At 34.8% G+C, this 16,342-nt stretch overlaps 1 protein-coding gene across 3 annotated transcripts in view; it reads right to left on the bottom strand.

Moving 5' to 3' along the window:
- Nucleotides 1–16,342, bottom strand: part of LOC110996645 — a 298,070-nt gene that overhangs the window by 200,597 nt on the left and 81,131 nt on the right. For all 3 annotated transcript variants that reach the window (XM_045629336.1, XM_045629335.1, XM_045629337.1), the window contains exon 2: nucleotides 11,024–11,441. In XM_045629336.1, coding sequence (XP_045485292.1) covers nucleotides 11,024–11,441 — 418 coding nt within the window. The remainder of the gene's footprint in view (nucleotides 1–11,023; nucleotides 11,442–16,342) is intronic.

The following is a 16,342-nucleotide window of genomic DNA, read 5'->3' as shown; positions in this document are numbered from 1 at the left end:
AAGGTATAGACAACTTCCAGTGGTCTTCCAGGGTACCTAAATTAAAAGTCTTTTAATTCAGATACATTTAAATACATTAATTCTCTTTAAATTTTCTTTTAGGTATCTGTGTGCTCTTGTGTGGCAAAAGCCTCCTTCAAATCCCGCCATTCCTCTCCTGAACGGTTACTGGTTGTTAATAAAATTTCAATTATAACCTTTTTCTTCAAGCGATTTTTAACAAAGGCAAGTAAAAAACATATTTAATATCTTAAATCTCAAACGGAAAACACAATGTATGTAAAGATGACAATGTTGTGTATCTTTCCCACACAAATACACATTAAACTATGATATTTTATTACAACGCCATAAAGTCTAGATAAAGTATTTCGCTTATTCTAATCCACCGTACGGGCGTAATAAATAGCCATGCTTTTGCGCATTTTAAGTTTCTTTATTGTAGGATTTCGAATGCTTTACAATCTTGTTCTGCGAGACCAAAGCTTAATATGTAAATAGTTTTATACTGCGGTTGTTTCATTTAGGTACTAGATAACAGAAAACAGGTATATTACTTTTTTCGTATTACATATATTTTGTGTTAATTATTTAATGGGTAGATATAGGATAAGTAAAAAAAACACTTTAGTTAGTATACAGTACACACATTAAAACTTGTTTAGTTTCATAAGTATATTTTTTTACTAGTGTTTTTTTTTGTTTTGTCAAATAATTGTTTTGTTTTGTTTAATATTAGATCTCTTCGCGTATGTCATGTCTGCCTATAAGTGCCTGTCACATTAAAAATTGTATTTAGTGATTTTTTAGCGATGTAACAGTGTGCCAAGCGTTGGCAATATTTTAATCAATAAAAAAACTTTCTTAAAACCCTTTATATTTCTATTGTATCTTTTTATTGAAAAATATAATATATATACAAGAACGCTACAAAACAGTGTAGTTGTATTATTACTAAGACTGTCTATGTGAATAGTGTCTTGTTTATAGTTCTATTATATAGTAGTTCTTATATAAAAACTTGACTTCTCACATGCCTTGACGAAAAAATGGACTGAAATGTAAATGAGCCTTTGATCTGAAAACTAATCTTCTAATGCCGTACCATAATACGCATTATCAAGGACTTCAAAAGAGTTTTTATCCATTTGCAGATTTCACTTTTCCATTTTCCAAATTGGGCCTAGGGATAACTTCGTATCATTGGAATCAAAGGTTCTTTACACTACAATATGTTGTTACTAACATGACACGTAAATATAGACAAGTATTTTTAACAATTTTTTTTCTTACGTGCCATTGCAACTTTAATTTTGTTCAGTTCTGTACAATGACTTGGGGATTTGATCCAACCTATTATGAGGATTCTTCAAATCTCCATGACAGTTTACTTTGTATGATTAGTTGGAGGAACTTGAAGTATTAGTTAATATTAGTTATATGTAGCATATAATGACTAGTATTAAACAATCTCTCCTTACGCAAACCTGTCTTTTTTATACTTTGTTAAAATATTTTCGTCATGGCTACTTTGTATGCCGCAGTTCTGAACAATGACTTGGTGATCAACCTAATATGAGGATTTTTATTTTCCCTGCCACCATGCTTGGTTTATTTAGTTTAAGGAATTTAGAGTATTAGTTTATAAAAACTATATAAACTGTAGTATGTATATAAAAACTATTAAACAATCTGTCTGTGCGCTAACATGTGCTATAACCGCATGGTTGATACATGTCAAACAAACAAAGAAAAGCCTTTTTTTATAGAACATAGGGGCATAAGTGTCGCTTGATGTTAAGTGATACATGAACAATATCAATGACAGAAGTCTCGCGAGTGCGTTGCTGGCCTTTTAATATGGTACGCTCTTTTCAGAAGTCAGCTCTTTTTCTTTTGGCGCATTAGGGAAAAATGATCAAAGTATATTTTTTTTTTTAATTAGCGCGCGCACACCGTTACAAAACCGACACCCTGAAGTTAACTATAGGCAGTAGTTATTATTTTATTATTATTAGTATTTTATTTTGTGATAATTAAAATATCACTTTATTTAATTAAATAATGCGTTATAAAAAAGTATAACTTCTAACATTTTTGTAATAATTATCTTGTTGTGATTAACGACTTAAAAATTACTATACTATGTTTAAATATTCATTTTTTTATTATAACTACCTAAGTTTGTCAACGTTGGCCCATCGCCAGGATGAGCGCAAGTGAATTAATTAGTTTGCCAACAGATGGCGTTAGCCGTCATGTGCATCGAGCGTACGATGTTACACTATTTTCATGAATTTTCGTGAAATATAACTAGTTTGGAATTTAAAAAATGAAGCGAATTTCCAATCCTCTGTCATACATTCGGAATTCCAACCCCGGTTGTACACCGATTAATTTTTGCATTTGAAAAATTAACACATTTCTAGCTCAAACCGATTTGACTTATAGGGACATATTTTACAGGAATTGTTTTATAATAAATATAATCTTCATATAAAGCAATAAAAACATCTCAGAAGAATGCAGATGATCGGATATTGAGTAGGCTTATGCTAAAAAAGAGAACACAGCTACCGAGGGATAGAGAAAAAGAAAGAGACATGTAAATGTTTGATACTTTTATTTTACATAAAAGTATCTGTAGTAAGTAGACTATTATTATAATTATTTCTATACATTTAACTGCCTTTTTTGCGTCATAGATGTCGCAATAACAAACAGAGCATACGTAACCAATAAAAAATAATTAAAATTCATTGAAAGCTAAAACCGATACCATTTCACAAAAACACAATCGCAATTTTTGCATACGCAATCAATCATACAGATAACTGTCATTTAATAGATGCCCATACTCTGAGGCCAGTGGATTACAATATCGATTGTATGAATAATTGCTTAGGGGAGGAATGTGGCAAATTTGAACAATTTAACTCAATATTGTTCACAACGAATATCTCTTTTTGTTTTTTATTTAACTTTGCATTAAGAGTACCAAACACTTAAACAAAGATTAATGCAGCTGTCTTATCACTACACTAGTAAGTAATACTATGAAGTGTGAAATTATGTTAACAACATTCGTAAAAACGTAAGTGTTATATTACATACAATTGCGAAGTATCTTATCGAATTCACAATCTTAATATAACACAAGTACTAACAACAAGTAACTAATCTTAAAAGGCCAATAACGCATCTCTGGCATTGAGAGTGTTCATGGGCGGATTAATACATACCTCAAGAACGGCTTGACCAATTTTCACAATTTGATTTGTTGTACAGTAAACCCTCACACTATACACGCAAGTTATAACACGGTACTCTTACAACACTTTTTCATATAACGCGATTTCAGTCTCTCGTATAACAAGTGTATTCCCCATATAACGCGGGCATTTTATAAGTTATATTTCTGTACTGTGACATTTATAATAATTTGTACACAAATATTTTATTCAACATTGTTCTTAATATTCGATTTAAGAAACTACCTTTTTGGACGGGTAACTAGAAATATCTTTATATTTTATTTAACTTTCAAAAGTGCCATTTTAGATGGTCTAATTGGATTAAATGATTTGACTAAGGTGAAGTATGGCAAAAATAAGCTTGGGAAACACTGGTTATGTCTTAAGTATGCCAACTGCAGGTCCAGTCCAAAATAAAATAATATGCTAATCTAAGAAATCATTTACGATTCAAGATGACCACGACGATTGTCGTCACCGCACCGCAGCTTCGAATGGAGAGCTTGCATCGCTCCCGGTCCTGTGCCATAATCTGGTAATCTTTACCATATATTTTTCAAAGAAGACATGAAAAGACGTTTCGTCAGGGTGGCCTCATGCCAACACTTGCCGCATTGAAGTAACTCGGACGTTCGGATGCCAACAATACTTCCTAAATGAATAATTTGGCAATGTATGGCATATAAGAATTGTGTTTCGTACGCTATTATTTTTATTGTTTAAATATAATAATAAAAATGTCTTACGTCATATTAATAAATAAATGTATTTGTAGTACAATGAATAGTAAATGTCTGGTGTCATATAAATAAATAAATGTGTTTATAGTTCATGTATTCAAGGCGGTATTAAATACTATACAACAATTTAAGTATAGGAGTGGTTCTGAACGTAATGCTAGATTTTCTCTGAATAATCCAAGGGTGGAAAATCAAGTTACAAAAAAAATTTTTTAGAGAACTGTGGGATAGGGGGATCGGGCTACTAGGAGTAGGCTCACCTGAGTTTAAGTGATACCGCCGCCCATGGACAATCTCAATGCCATAGGGTTGCTGGGAAATCACGAATGCGTTGCCGGCCTTTGGAATTGATGCGATTGTTTTTCTTGAAGGACCCCAAGTCGAATTGGTTCGGAAATAATAATATACTTACTACTTTGTAATATTTATTATTAATTTCCAACTTAACAGTATTACGTAATATATAATTATGTAATAAATGGTGACGATATTTATATTCAATGCCAATACTGTAGACAGTACAAAGTTCTAAGCCTATTAGTTAGAGGTCAAGAATTTAATGAACCATTAACTCAATTTCCACAACTAAAATCCTAATGTCTTATAAATGCGTTTTGAAAGTGCGAACTGATTTGCTCTTCCTAATAACATATACAAAGTATGGGTCTTCTTTACCCGTGAATGACGATATATACTACGTATCGTTATCGAATTGTCATACTTATGTTGGATGCTGGAAAATGGAAGAGAAATGAGCGTACCAGCGTGGCAATATCATTTAAAATCAGATGAACCTGCCCGTTTGCTCCCTGTTAAATTTAATATATGAAATAGTAGATATTTGTATAAATATTGTTGCATCATAAAGAATGAAATATGAATAAAAAAATAAGGAATGAATGAATTCTACAGAAAATGTGTTTAAACAAAATAAAACTACGCACTTTACATTATAATTTATTCAAGAACCAACGCTGACAAAACTAGGATTCACGTGAAACGATCTCGTTCTGATATTGCACTCGCTTCGTTTCGAATTTCCACAATTTTCACCATCCTTTTTCTCAAACACCACCATCGCCACAAACATAACGAAAATCACGAACCAAATTGTATAACAGTTCTCTTCAATTTTCCACACCAAAAACGATGCTGGATTCATTTTCACAAATTTTCATTGCCGAAATATTTTTTAAAATACCGCGCACTCACAACTGACAGCACACTGACAATGACACAGATCCGTGACTCAAGATGAGGCAATAGAAACTCTTTTGAGTGTGTTCGCTAATAAATTCTCAGGCGTGCCTCACATTGGCAATCTTGTACGAGTAGTTTTTCATATATTTAAATAAAAGTTGAACCGAACACTTTTTAGTTAGTGTTCGTCAAGTAACCAAATATATATCCTATACTATTATTATACTAATAATATTATACTAGCATACTAATAATTTAATAAAAATAACTAAATACCTCATTTGCCACTAAATATTAGTCTAGACTGTTGAATAATAAAATTGTGACTTTAGTATTGATTTTAAGGTTATAATGGAGGACATGTAATTTTTAGTCCTTCGAGGCCATGAAACAGAATAAGAAATGTATATTGGCTTATCAAAGGTGTTTTTAAGCATAAAATGGAAAAACCTTTCAGCCTTAGTCTAGAAACCACTCTGCCTAGACCTATCTAAAAATTAGTTAAGAACATATTCAATATTTTAGGGTTGCCTGGAAGAGATTGCTTGATAGCGATAAGGCCGCCCGTTGCATCACTTGTAATTTGTACATATGTATTGTATTAATTGTGTTTCTTTGCAACGAAGTGTGAATATATAAATAAAACAAAAATGATATTACAACACGAAATGGTGTCCAGTTACTTACAATTGACGTAATTATAGGAAAGGGGGGGTAACTGGCGGTGATATCGCAAGAGCTAGGTCTCCCAGCGTACATTCAGTTTATATATATTATATCAAGCGATAATAAAATATTTTAGTTAGTTCTCTACCAAGGCTTTATTTCCACAATTCTTCAAAACAGTGCAAAGTAACGAATTTATTATCGCGTTAACAATAATTAAGGAAATAAAATATGTGGTTAGTTTTTTAACCATCAGGTCACAAACATTTTAAATAATATAAGTATTACGTAAGCACTACAGAGGGGAGGGGGTCTTTTGTATTTGGTGATTACGTCAACTGTCATTATTTACTTGATTTTTGATTTGATGAAAAATTGTTACTTACGTTTATGTTCTGTTATTTTTGAGAGCTTTGTTTCCTTTTGCTGACAAGAGGGGAAGGGGAGGGGGTGTGGTGAATTGCAGCAAATCTGCTTACCTAATACGATTGAGGAACCTTTAATAAGACAAATAACCGTTTTGTTAGTATCGCAATCTCACTACCCCAAATTGTATGTTAGTTTTAAAAATATAAACTATCCAAAACGGCCTAAGCTGAGTAGATGATGAGTGTCATTTATTTAGACCTACCTCCAACGACAGCGGGGCGCCAAACATAACTCAGTAGTTTAATATACTAGAAATAATATATTGTTATATGTGGACGCATCCTTACGATTCTTCTTCTCATTCGTTTCGCTCTTGGCAGAGCGGTCGTGATCGCTATGTAGTAGAAGTAGAAGGCGCAGATGTGATGCGCTTCACGACGCTGCGCCACCGCTGCCTATTGGAGGTTATCCTGCTGCACTGATTCAGTGTTTCTCCTACGGCGGACTTAATCTGATCAGTCCAGCGTGTAGGTGACCTGCCGCGCGGTCTAGCGCCTTCCACCTTCCCCTGGACGACAAGGCGTTCTAAGGACTGATCGCCACGCCGAGATACGTGACCGAAGAATGTAAGGATGCGAGATTGTACTGTTGAAAATAGACGCTGCTTAACACCGAGTTCTTGAAGTATCGAGACGTTTGTACGAAACTCGGTCCACGATACCCCAAGCATCCTTCTCCAGCACCACATTTCGAGAGCGTCTATTTTCTGCCTTTCCACATCTCGCAAGGTCCACGTTTCGGCTGCGTACAGAAATATGGGGAATATGAGTGCCTTCACGAGCCTGGTCTTCGTGGCTTTTGTTATATCTCTATTTCCCCATATTTTCTGCATCTTGTCCATCGCCGTTCTCGTGATGCCCATCCGACGTTTGATCTCGTCGATGCAGCCGCCATTGCTCGAAATCTGAGCCCCAAGATAAATGTACGATTGGACCACGTTGCATTTCGCGACTTGAGCCACTTGAGGCGAATTATTTCCGGCACGGTCAACAATCATCACCTTGGTTTTGCTACGATTTATCCTGAGGCCAAATTCACGACTCACTCGCTCCATCTTTAACAAAAGCTCTTCCAAGTATTGCGAACTGGATGCAAACAAAGTCGTATCATCCGCGTAACGCAAGTTCGCAATCCTGTATCCACCAATTGTTACACCGTCTGTCCAGTCCTCCAAAGTGATCCGCATTATTAGCTCTGTGTACACATTGAATAAGAGCGGTGATATTATACACCCCTGGCGTACTCCGGCACTGGGATGGAAATCACCTGATAGAACATCATCTGTGCGAACTGAAGCTGTACCTTCTTCATAGAGCCGTCTTAAAAGGTGCACAAGATGTTTCGGTGTGCCCATATCTAGCAGGGTCTTCCACAACACCGGCCATTTCACTGAGTCGAATGCTTTTGAGAAATCAACAAAGCAAATGAATATGGGCTTGTTAAATTCTCTTGACTTCTCTATAATCTGGCGTAAAATGAGGATTTGTTCCCGAGTGCCTTTTCCCCTGACAAAACCTGCTTGTTCCGGAGCGATCTCCCCAGAGAGATAGGTTTTCAAGCGCTCGTTGAGGATATGCAGCAATATTTTGCTAGCGTGTGGTATTAGAGCAATGAGGCGGTAATTGTTACATTTCCTCGTTGAGCCCTTCTTATGCAGGGGTGTAAATATGGTGTGTGTCCATTCCGTAGGCCAAACTCCTGTCTGCCACACCTTATTGCAGATGAGATGAAACATCTGGTCGCCACGTTCTCCTAAGGCTTTAATTGTCTCTATAGGAATTGCATCTCTACCAGTTGCTTTTTTGCTTTTCAGGTGTTTTATGGCAGCTCTTACTTCGGACAGAAGGATGTCTGGTTCCAAATTATCTGGCTCTGGTTCTGTGCTTATAGACAGTCGCGACTGCGGATCCAGGAACAATGATTGACAATAGGTCCTCCACGTTTCAGAGATTTGTTCGAGTTCTGTTACCACTTCATTTTTGTCGTTTTCGATAGCCCAGGTTTTAGCAGGTAGAGTTTTAGTAATAAGACGAATTTTATGGTAAAGGTCTCTAGACTCGTGCTTCATAGCAGGTTCGGTCGCCATTGCCTCGTCCGTTATCTAGCAGGGGGACCACGGTATAGGAATACCGCCGCGGATGATATGTTGTCCGCGCGTGCAGGTGAGGTTGACAGTTGGGGCCGGAAAGATGTTGAGTCCGTTCTCCCCCATTACCCCCCATCCTTACGATATATACATTAATTTTCAATCAACGTTCATGGGTGTATATTCCATTAATTGGGAGCGTTTAAAAAATCTCACGTACTTTGACAACGGGAAAATGAGCAATTTTATTAAAGTCTGTCTCGGCTCGCGGTTGGACGTTTAGTGTTCTATATTTCCCTAATATATAATATACATTACGCGTCATGTTTGTCCGCTATGGACTCCAAAACTACTAAACCGATTTCAATCAAACTCGCACACCGTGTGAAGTTTCACCTAAGATAGAATAGCTTATATAATTCTACTGTACGTGTGTATGCCACTGAACTCCACTTAAACGGCTGGACTGATTTAAATGTTTTTTCTTAGATTTTTGTTTAGATTCACAAATCAGCCAGACAGATGGCGCGGCAGTCGAGACTTCCATACTTTCTTGAATATCCTAATCGCTTGAAATATCATTTTGTGGGGTCCGCTAGGTAAATATAGTTTTGAGTTTATTCGTTACAAACAAATTATTTAAAAATATTAGATTTTCTATGAGTTTTCCTCTTTAAATGGCTTCAGCGTGGAAATCAAGAGCGTGTGTCAGTAGCAGGAGCTTGATCACCTACCACGATTTTTATATTTATAAGTTTTCCTCAAATAGAATATATTTAAATAAATCACCTAGGTTATGTCTCAACTCTGTTAACCACTTATATTATCCTTTCTTTACTTTCGTTATCATTGAATGCGAGGATTAAAATTATCTGAAAACATCAAATAATAGCTGTCTGTCAATAGTCTTATCTAGAATGTGTGTTTAAAAATGTATCAAATTAGCTTTATAGGTTTATTAGTAAACACATTAGAAACATGCTCATTATATACTTTTAAGGCGATGACCCCCATGACTCCCCCCCTCCAGATGGTTCCAGGACTTAGATGAACATAATGATTTTATTTCAATATTTTGTCACCATCCAGATTTTATGTAACTACATATCTTCAATATTTAATTAATTTAATATAATATAATAACTTTGCATGATGACAAACGTATCAGTTCTTGACTTGACCACGCCTATGTGACCCCCTCGTGGCGCCAGAGCTAGATCCGCCCAAGAGCGCAGTAGACAAGATTTTTGTTTCTTAAGACGAATTTATTACTTACGGAAATTTGTCTCGAGCAGTGAGCAAATAGCAAGAGATTTTTACCCAATCGTGTATTCGTATCGCGACAGAACATCAATATTTTTATTCCGTTAAGCTTGAAGGAAAATACAAAGGAAACCAGAATAACTAAGTCCCGAAAATGAGTGCGATAAAGATTTATATGGACTCAAAAACGTGTATGTCCCATCAGTAAGTTGTGAGCTTTTTTTTTTTAAAGAGTACCGGGAGTTTTTTACGCCGGCTTTTTCTCTCGGCCAACACCTTCTGTCTTCTTTACCGATGAGTAGGGATGCCAACAGGCTCGAATTTGTGTCATATGTCATGTGAAATTGCTCGAATAACTTGGTATTAGGGATACCATTATGATCCTATATTCCAAAATAAACGTATTTTATTTTTTATTTTGACGATAGATTCATCGCCAGTAGGAAATATAATTTTATTCGAATTAAACATACAATAGAATTGTGTAAACACGTAAACATTTTTTAGGATTCAAATTAGTTACTGTAACGTTGACATTTATGCAAATTTCCAAAACTAGAGATGAATGCAAATGGGTTGGTGCATACAGAATTTAATCTGACACAAAATTGCAGATAAAACGTTGATGTAAAACGGAAATTTGGGTTTAACTATAAGTTATTTCTATTAGTTTAATTTTCATCCTTCACGTTACATGAATTATTTATTTTTACAGTAGTCAAAAGAAATATGATGTTGTAAAATTAATAATTTAATAATTTTATCAATTAATATGTAATTAATTGAGTACTCGGTTACAATATTAAAATTATACTTAATATTAAATCAATATTAAAATCTTTCAGAAGTACAGAATTTAATCTTGTGCTTGTAAATTTGTTTATTCGGGGCTCATATTCTGAAAAAACAAATAAATTAGGATAAAAATATTTACAATTCTATCTATCCATCAGTACATAATATTAGATACAATCCTATACTAGATACAATCTTTATTTGTGACATTTTCTCAACAAAATGTTTATTTCTTTATCCAAAGCGTGCATTATGTAATTGAATCAGAAATCCAAAATACATTCGACAAATCTCTCAGAAACTTATTTCAGAATCTTAACTCCCGGGTAAAGATAAATATGGCTTAGGAAATCAATTTAGGTGAGACTAAATGCGCATTAGTCGTAAGTATACAAGCAATTACCTGACCCTCTATACAGCTTTATCTTTAAGTTCCAGAGAAAATAGACAAGAATAACAACGTACTCGGAAGATGTATTTGATGTCACTGGCTTAATATATAAGTGCACTTAGGCAAAAAATATTTTTCAGGATTTTACGGACAAATTATGTGAATTTATATGTAAAGTATTGTTTACAGCGCCACCTACCTTATCACCGTCGAACTTCTCCGGTTCGTCGCTGCCTGCGCGGAAGTCACGTTTATCTTTAGAGCCGCGCCGCGTCGCTAGAGGCGTTTGCGGAGGAGAACCCAGAGCCAAACTGCTTCTGCCGCTAGGGGGCGACTTTATGAATTCTATTTTTCCACCTTCCACGCAAATATTTGGAGTCAAAGGGTATACGGGAGACATGGCCACGTTGGAATTCGCTAAATGATTATACATCTGATTATCTTCTAATGGCAGCGATTTTGGTTTATTTCTCTTTCTGTACGTGGAGTCATAGGCGAGAATTTGAGTTTTTTGCTCGGGATGCACTTGGCGGACCTTTCCCGGTAGTCGATCAGGAGGCTCTGGAGACACATTATCATCTGGCTCAGGGCTTTCACTTCTTTCATTATTCGAAGACCTGAAATAAAATAATACCCAAATTACTGATTAGAGTTTTTGTAGAATTTGTATATTAAACATTTAATAAATTTTCAATAGTAAAATAAAACTGAAACAATAACAAAAAAAAAACTGAAGACCAGTAAAATGTCTGACTTCATAATTTTACTTGTACACACGTATTACTTTATCACAAACTAGATGGCGCTTTCACACTTAATTATTTATATAAATATAATTATTTATACTTTTTACTAAAAAAAATATGAAAAACCAGTATAACAAAAATATAAAATAAGTTATAAAATATAAAATAACTATAAAATACATTTTCATTTTGTATGAAACTAAAATTTCTGAAACGCGCTAACAAAGTTTTCTCAACGGTTATGTATATATACATTCGGAATTGTATTCTCCATTGGAAGTGTATTCTTTAGTGTGATGCCACTGCCTGTCCAGAGGTCTCTAGCTCTTGTTGGTAGATCTTCAGAACGTGACGTCACGCGCTCGTTGTCAGGCTACGCTTCTTGTAACGTGCGCTGCGAACGCTCGCCCGCTAGACGGCTGCGACGTCACTGCGGCGCACTTTCCTTGGGCAGCCTTCTAAACCACGCGGTTTTAATCAAATCGTTAGCTTAGCTCCGGTTAAATCTTGAACACTTCCATAATGAGGCGGCGAGAACGAAACTCTCGGATGCCCGTTTTTTGACAAAATAAATATTTCAGCATTTATATTGCTTAGTATAAAACTTTTTTTAAACATCTAGGTGGTTTCGTTTGGGTAATAGCATAAATTAAGTAATTAATATAAAAAAAACACGAAATTTTATAACCTCCGGTGTGTTTGATAAACTGAAACAAGCTTTTATATGATCCATATCTATTTTTTACAAGGAGGCTGATGTGCAAGGCAGGATGCTCTCTGTCCCAATGGACGATTTAATCATACATTAATCAATCTTAACATAGAAATTTTACCATAGATAATTTTGACGTTCACAAAGCTTTTTACCACTCATGTTTACCTGGATTACTTCGTTGAGGAATGACATAATTAAACTCGTTAACCTTTAAGCGGCACTCAGGCTAAAATTATCCCTTTGATACTGTGCTCCGCAAAGTACATTTGCAAAAAGATAGTGAACGTCCGTTTTAAGTACTTCAAAATGGGTTCTAATAAATATTACTTCATTTAGATAATCATTGTTTTTACTTTAAACAATTAATCAAAACGCGAAGTAATTTTGGTGTCATATACGTAATATTATTATTAATATTAGATTTTTAAATTTATAAGCTTTCAACACTTATTACGACGGCGGATTCGTTTGCTCCTAACATTAAAATTTAACATAGAATATAACTGTTTTAATAGGCATTTTCTTGAATGAAATTATTATGACCCGAACACAGAACCTAATACATACTGTCAACTGAAGTATTTCCAAACAAATTCGACATAGGTTCCTTCAAAAAATGAGCGTACCAATTCTTAATAGGTCGGCAACACACTTGCGAGCCTTCTGGAAGTACGGTATCACATAACACCAGGTGATTTTTCCCCCAGTTATATTTATTAAAAAAACTCAAATTCTCTATTGGAAAATATAAGTTTTGTTTTGTGTTTAGTTATATCGCCGTCCAAAGACACTCAATGTCGAAGGGCTCGCGAGTGTGTCGTCGGCCTATTAGAAATTTGAAAAAAATGTATATAAGAAGTTTGCGAATAGTTTTAGAACAAAATTTCAACTTCCACTACTATTTTTATCGCATCTAAATATGTCCTCAGAATGTACGGGAAGGAAGCATCTTTGGCACTCAAAACTACAAATGCTTTACTGAAATATAAACTGTATTAGATGGTATTAAGGTATATTTTTATGTGACGGTATAATGAGTTATCTTCGGCAGTATTTTCGTCACTTCACGACACTTTTTGACATGTGTACTAAATATATGAACGTGGCACATTTTGAAGATCTTATTTCATATAAATAGTAAGTATTCATTCATGACAGAAAATTCAACACAATTCTTAAAAGGCCTACAACGCACTCGCGAGCCGTCTGACATTCAGTGTCTATGGGCGGCCGTATCACTTGAAAAGAGAAGCCCTGGTCTTGTGATAACTAGATTTCATTATTCTTATTACTACTTTTTAAATTATTTTTTTAGGAAAAAGTAGTCTTAGTGTTACATCCAATCAAACACAAGTCGTCTAAGAATGTATGCGTGACTGCATATGTGAATGCGCATGTGTGCGTATTTATAAGAGTGTGTGAGAGTTGTTATAAGCGTGCGCTGTGTCTGTTAGTTTTTAGGACCACAGAGAAAAGCTAAAGTACGTCATATATAATACTGAGTTAAAAAAATCTTGGCTCAAACTTATTATTCTTATGAGACATTAATGTTAAAAAAAATATTTTCGGAAGCCGGCTTCCTCACGATATTTTCCATTACCATACAATCTGATACATATTATAGAAAATACCGCCGAATGGGTTTTGAACGTACGACCTTAACCCTATAGTAACACAAATTTGCGAATCTAAGAGAATGCGAAAGCGAAATTGCACTTTCATTTTTAGAGTTAATTTGTCACTTGATTGTAAAACTAATGCCCAACTTTCACTACGATTTAACTTTTTAGGCAAATTTACACTAAAACATCAACAAAAATAAGTGATAAAAGGATTAAAAAGACTGAAATGTTTTAAATTAAGTTGAAAAGCATCGGTTGTCAAATTCGCTTTCGTCGTTTGGCTGGTGTTCGGTCTCTTTCTATAATAGGCTAAATACAATTTGACAGAAAGAGACAAATGAGCGAGTAATAGAATCATCAATATGGCATAAGACCGCCACGCCATAAATAAAAAAATATTTTGAATTTGGAATCTGTTAAACGTTGTGTTAATTTAGGCGCCAATCTACAGATAACTGACACACTATTACATTTTAAAACTGTCTGTGTCTGTGGTTTTACCAATACTTTGTGTACTACAATGACTTAAATGTCTAGGATACCAGGTCATAAAATTTATAAAAAAATAAATTGTGTACTACAGAAATGAAACATCTAATATCTAAGCTCACTTACTTACAGTCAAACCACCCCTCCATACATTTAGATCTCTTTTATGTAACTGTAGAGAAAATTGAAATTTAAGTTAAGGCGGGTATATATAAAAGCCCTTTTTTGTAATAACAATAATTACTTCAATCTTCATGTCAAACAATAATTCCAACAACCGAATAAGAAAGTGTCACAAGTCAATTAACTTCATTTAAATTAATTAAATATCCGTTATCATGTGTTTAATTCAAGAAACTGGTAAATCTGGTAAATAGTATTCTTCACGCAGAAGTGTTTGAACTTCCGTTTAAGTTTACCGGAATTAAACATGTTTTGTGGTATTTATAAATTGGCTGGAAAAGTTTGCGTGTTATGTATATGTCGCAGCCAACTAGCTTAATTAGCCGTTCAATTAACAACCTAGCCGTTTAACAAATCAGCGCCGTTTAACTAGCGGCCTGAAAGATGTTTCCTAAGACCCTAAGTCGATTCATAATATAATAGAATTTCACTTAGCAATATTGAGACTAAAGTCAAATGTTTATTCCTATTATGTAACTATTCCGTTGTAGCGTTGATAGGTTCGCCTTTAGGAAAGTCTATGCCGTTTACCACAAAACCCACTTATCGGCAGTTGCAAATTCACACCACAAACAACACTTATAAGCGGCTCTTAGATTTGATAGACTTTTGTTCTCGCCCAAGTATTCTGCACTACCATTTAGTGATTCAGTTGCGAAGTTGGCTCGCTATTTGTGTGTTCTGAGAACAATTGTTTAGTCAGGCGATCAAAATAACACCCCTCTGCTTGAATGCCTATATATTAAGGTAGCCATAGTTAAACCGTGGCTATATTCTCATTAGACTAAGTTCAAAACAAATTCTCACGAACTACAGTCGAGTTTTACAGCTGTTTCGCTCATTTATTAAGAATTTTAATGACAATTTGACGATTAAATTCGACAGGTACTGAGGTATTATAATTGTTTCTATGTGTTACAGAAGTCATTATCTATTTACCTTCAATATAATAAATTTAAAAAAATAAAATCATTTATTCATATAAGTAACACAATGTACACTTATGAATGTCTAAACAGAAGTATACTTATATTAAATGCTTCTAATTTTACATTTACTGCCAGTTCCTAAATTAAGGTCGTCGGAAGAGAAGAACTGGCAACAAATGTCTCCACTCTTTTTAATCGCCAAGTTCTTTGTGTTACACAATGTTTGTAAGGAGCTGCAATCATTACACCAGGTTCTATTTTGGTAATAAGTAATTAATAAAAAAAAACAAAGATTTATCTTCTATCAGCAGGAGACAAGGTGAATTTCCTAAAGGCAGCAGAAGGCATTGAAAGAATAAATTTACTAATTCCTCCGTACAAAGCTAAAACCATATGCAGTACTGGTGCGAAACTGATCGGTTCGCTAGTTAAATATAAAGCAATTACACAGCTCAGAGCAGTTAATCTAAATAAAACGATATCCGAACTCGTATCGGGAACTAATTTAGTCCATCCAAACACTTTCCAATCAACGCACCGCAAACACGAAATGTAACGTTTACGTAGCGAGGGATTCAGTTTTGCCACAGATTATGTATGATATGTGATTACTGATTATGTATTGCTTCTGTGAGGAACTAAAAAGTTCCAACTTTTTTTTTGTTCCCTTTGGACTTAGACTCTTGCGACTCTTGAGGTTCCATTACACAGGCGCTAATTCCAAATTTATGTTGGCAGTAGATAGAACCGCTGACCACAGAGTGCTCTCCTCGCTCAACGATTTAGTATTTTTACGCTGGTTTTTTCTCTCGACCTACACCCTGTTTCTTTTTT

The sequence above is a fragment of the Pieris rapae genome, chromosome 8 (genome assembly GCF_905147795.1).
Source record: "Pieris rapae chromosome 8, ilPieRapa1.1, whole genome shotgun sequence".
In the NCBI taxonomy this organism is placed as follows: Eukaryota; Metazoa; Arthropoda; class Insecta; order Lepidoptera; family Pieridae; genus Pieris; species Pieris rapae.
The sequence above is the reverse complement of the archived record's forward strand: the minus strand, read 5'-3'. Positions and strand labels throughout refer to the sequence as shown.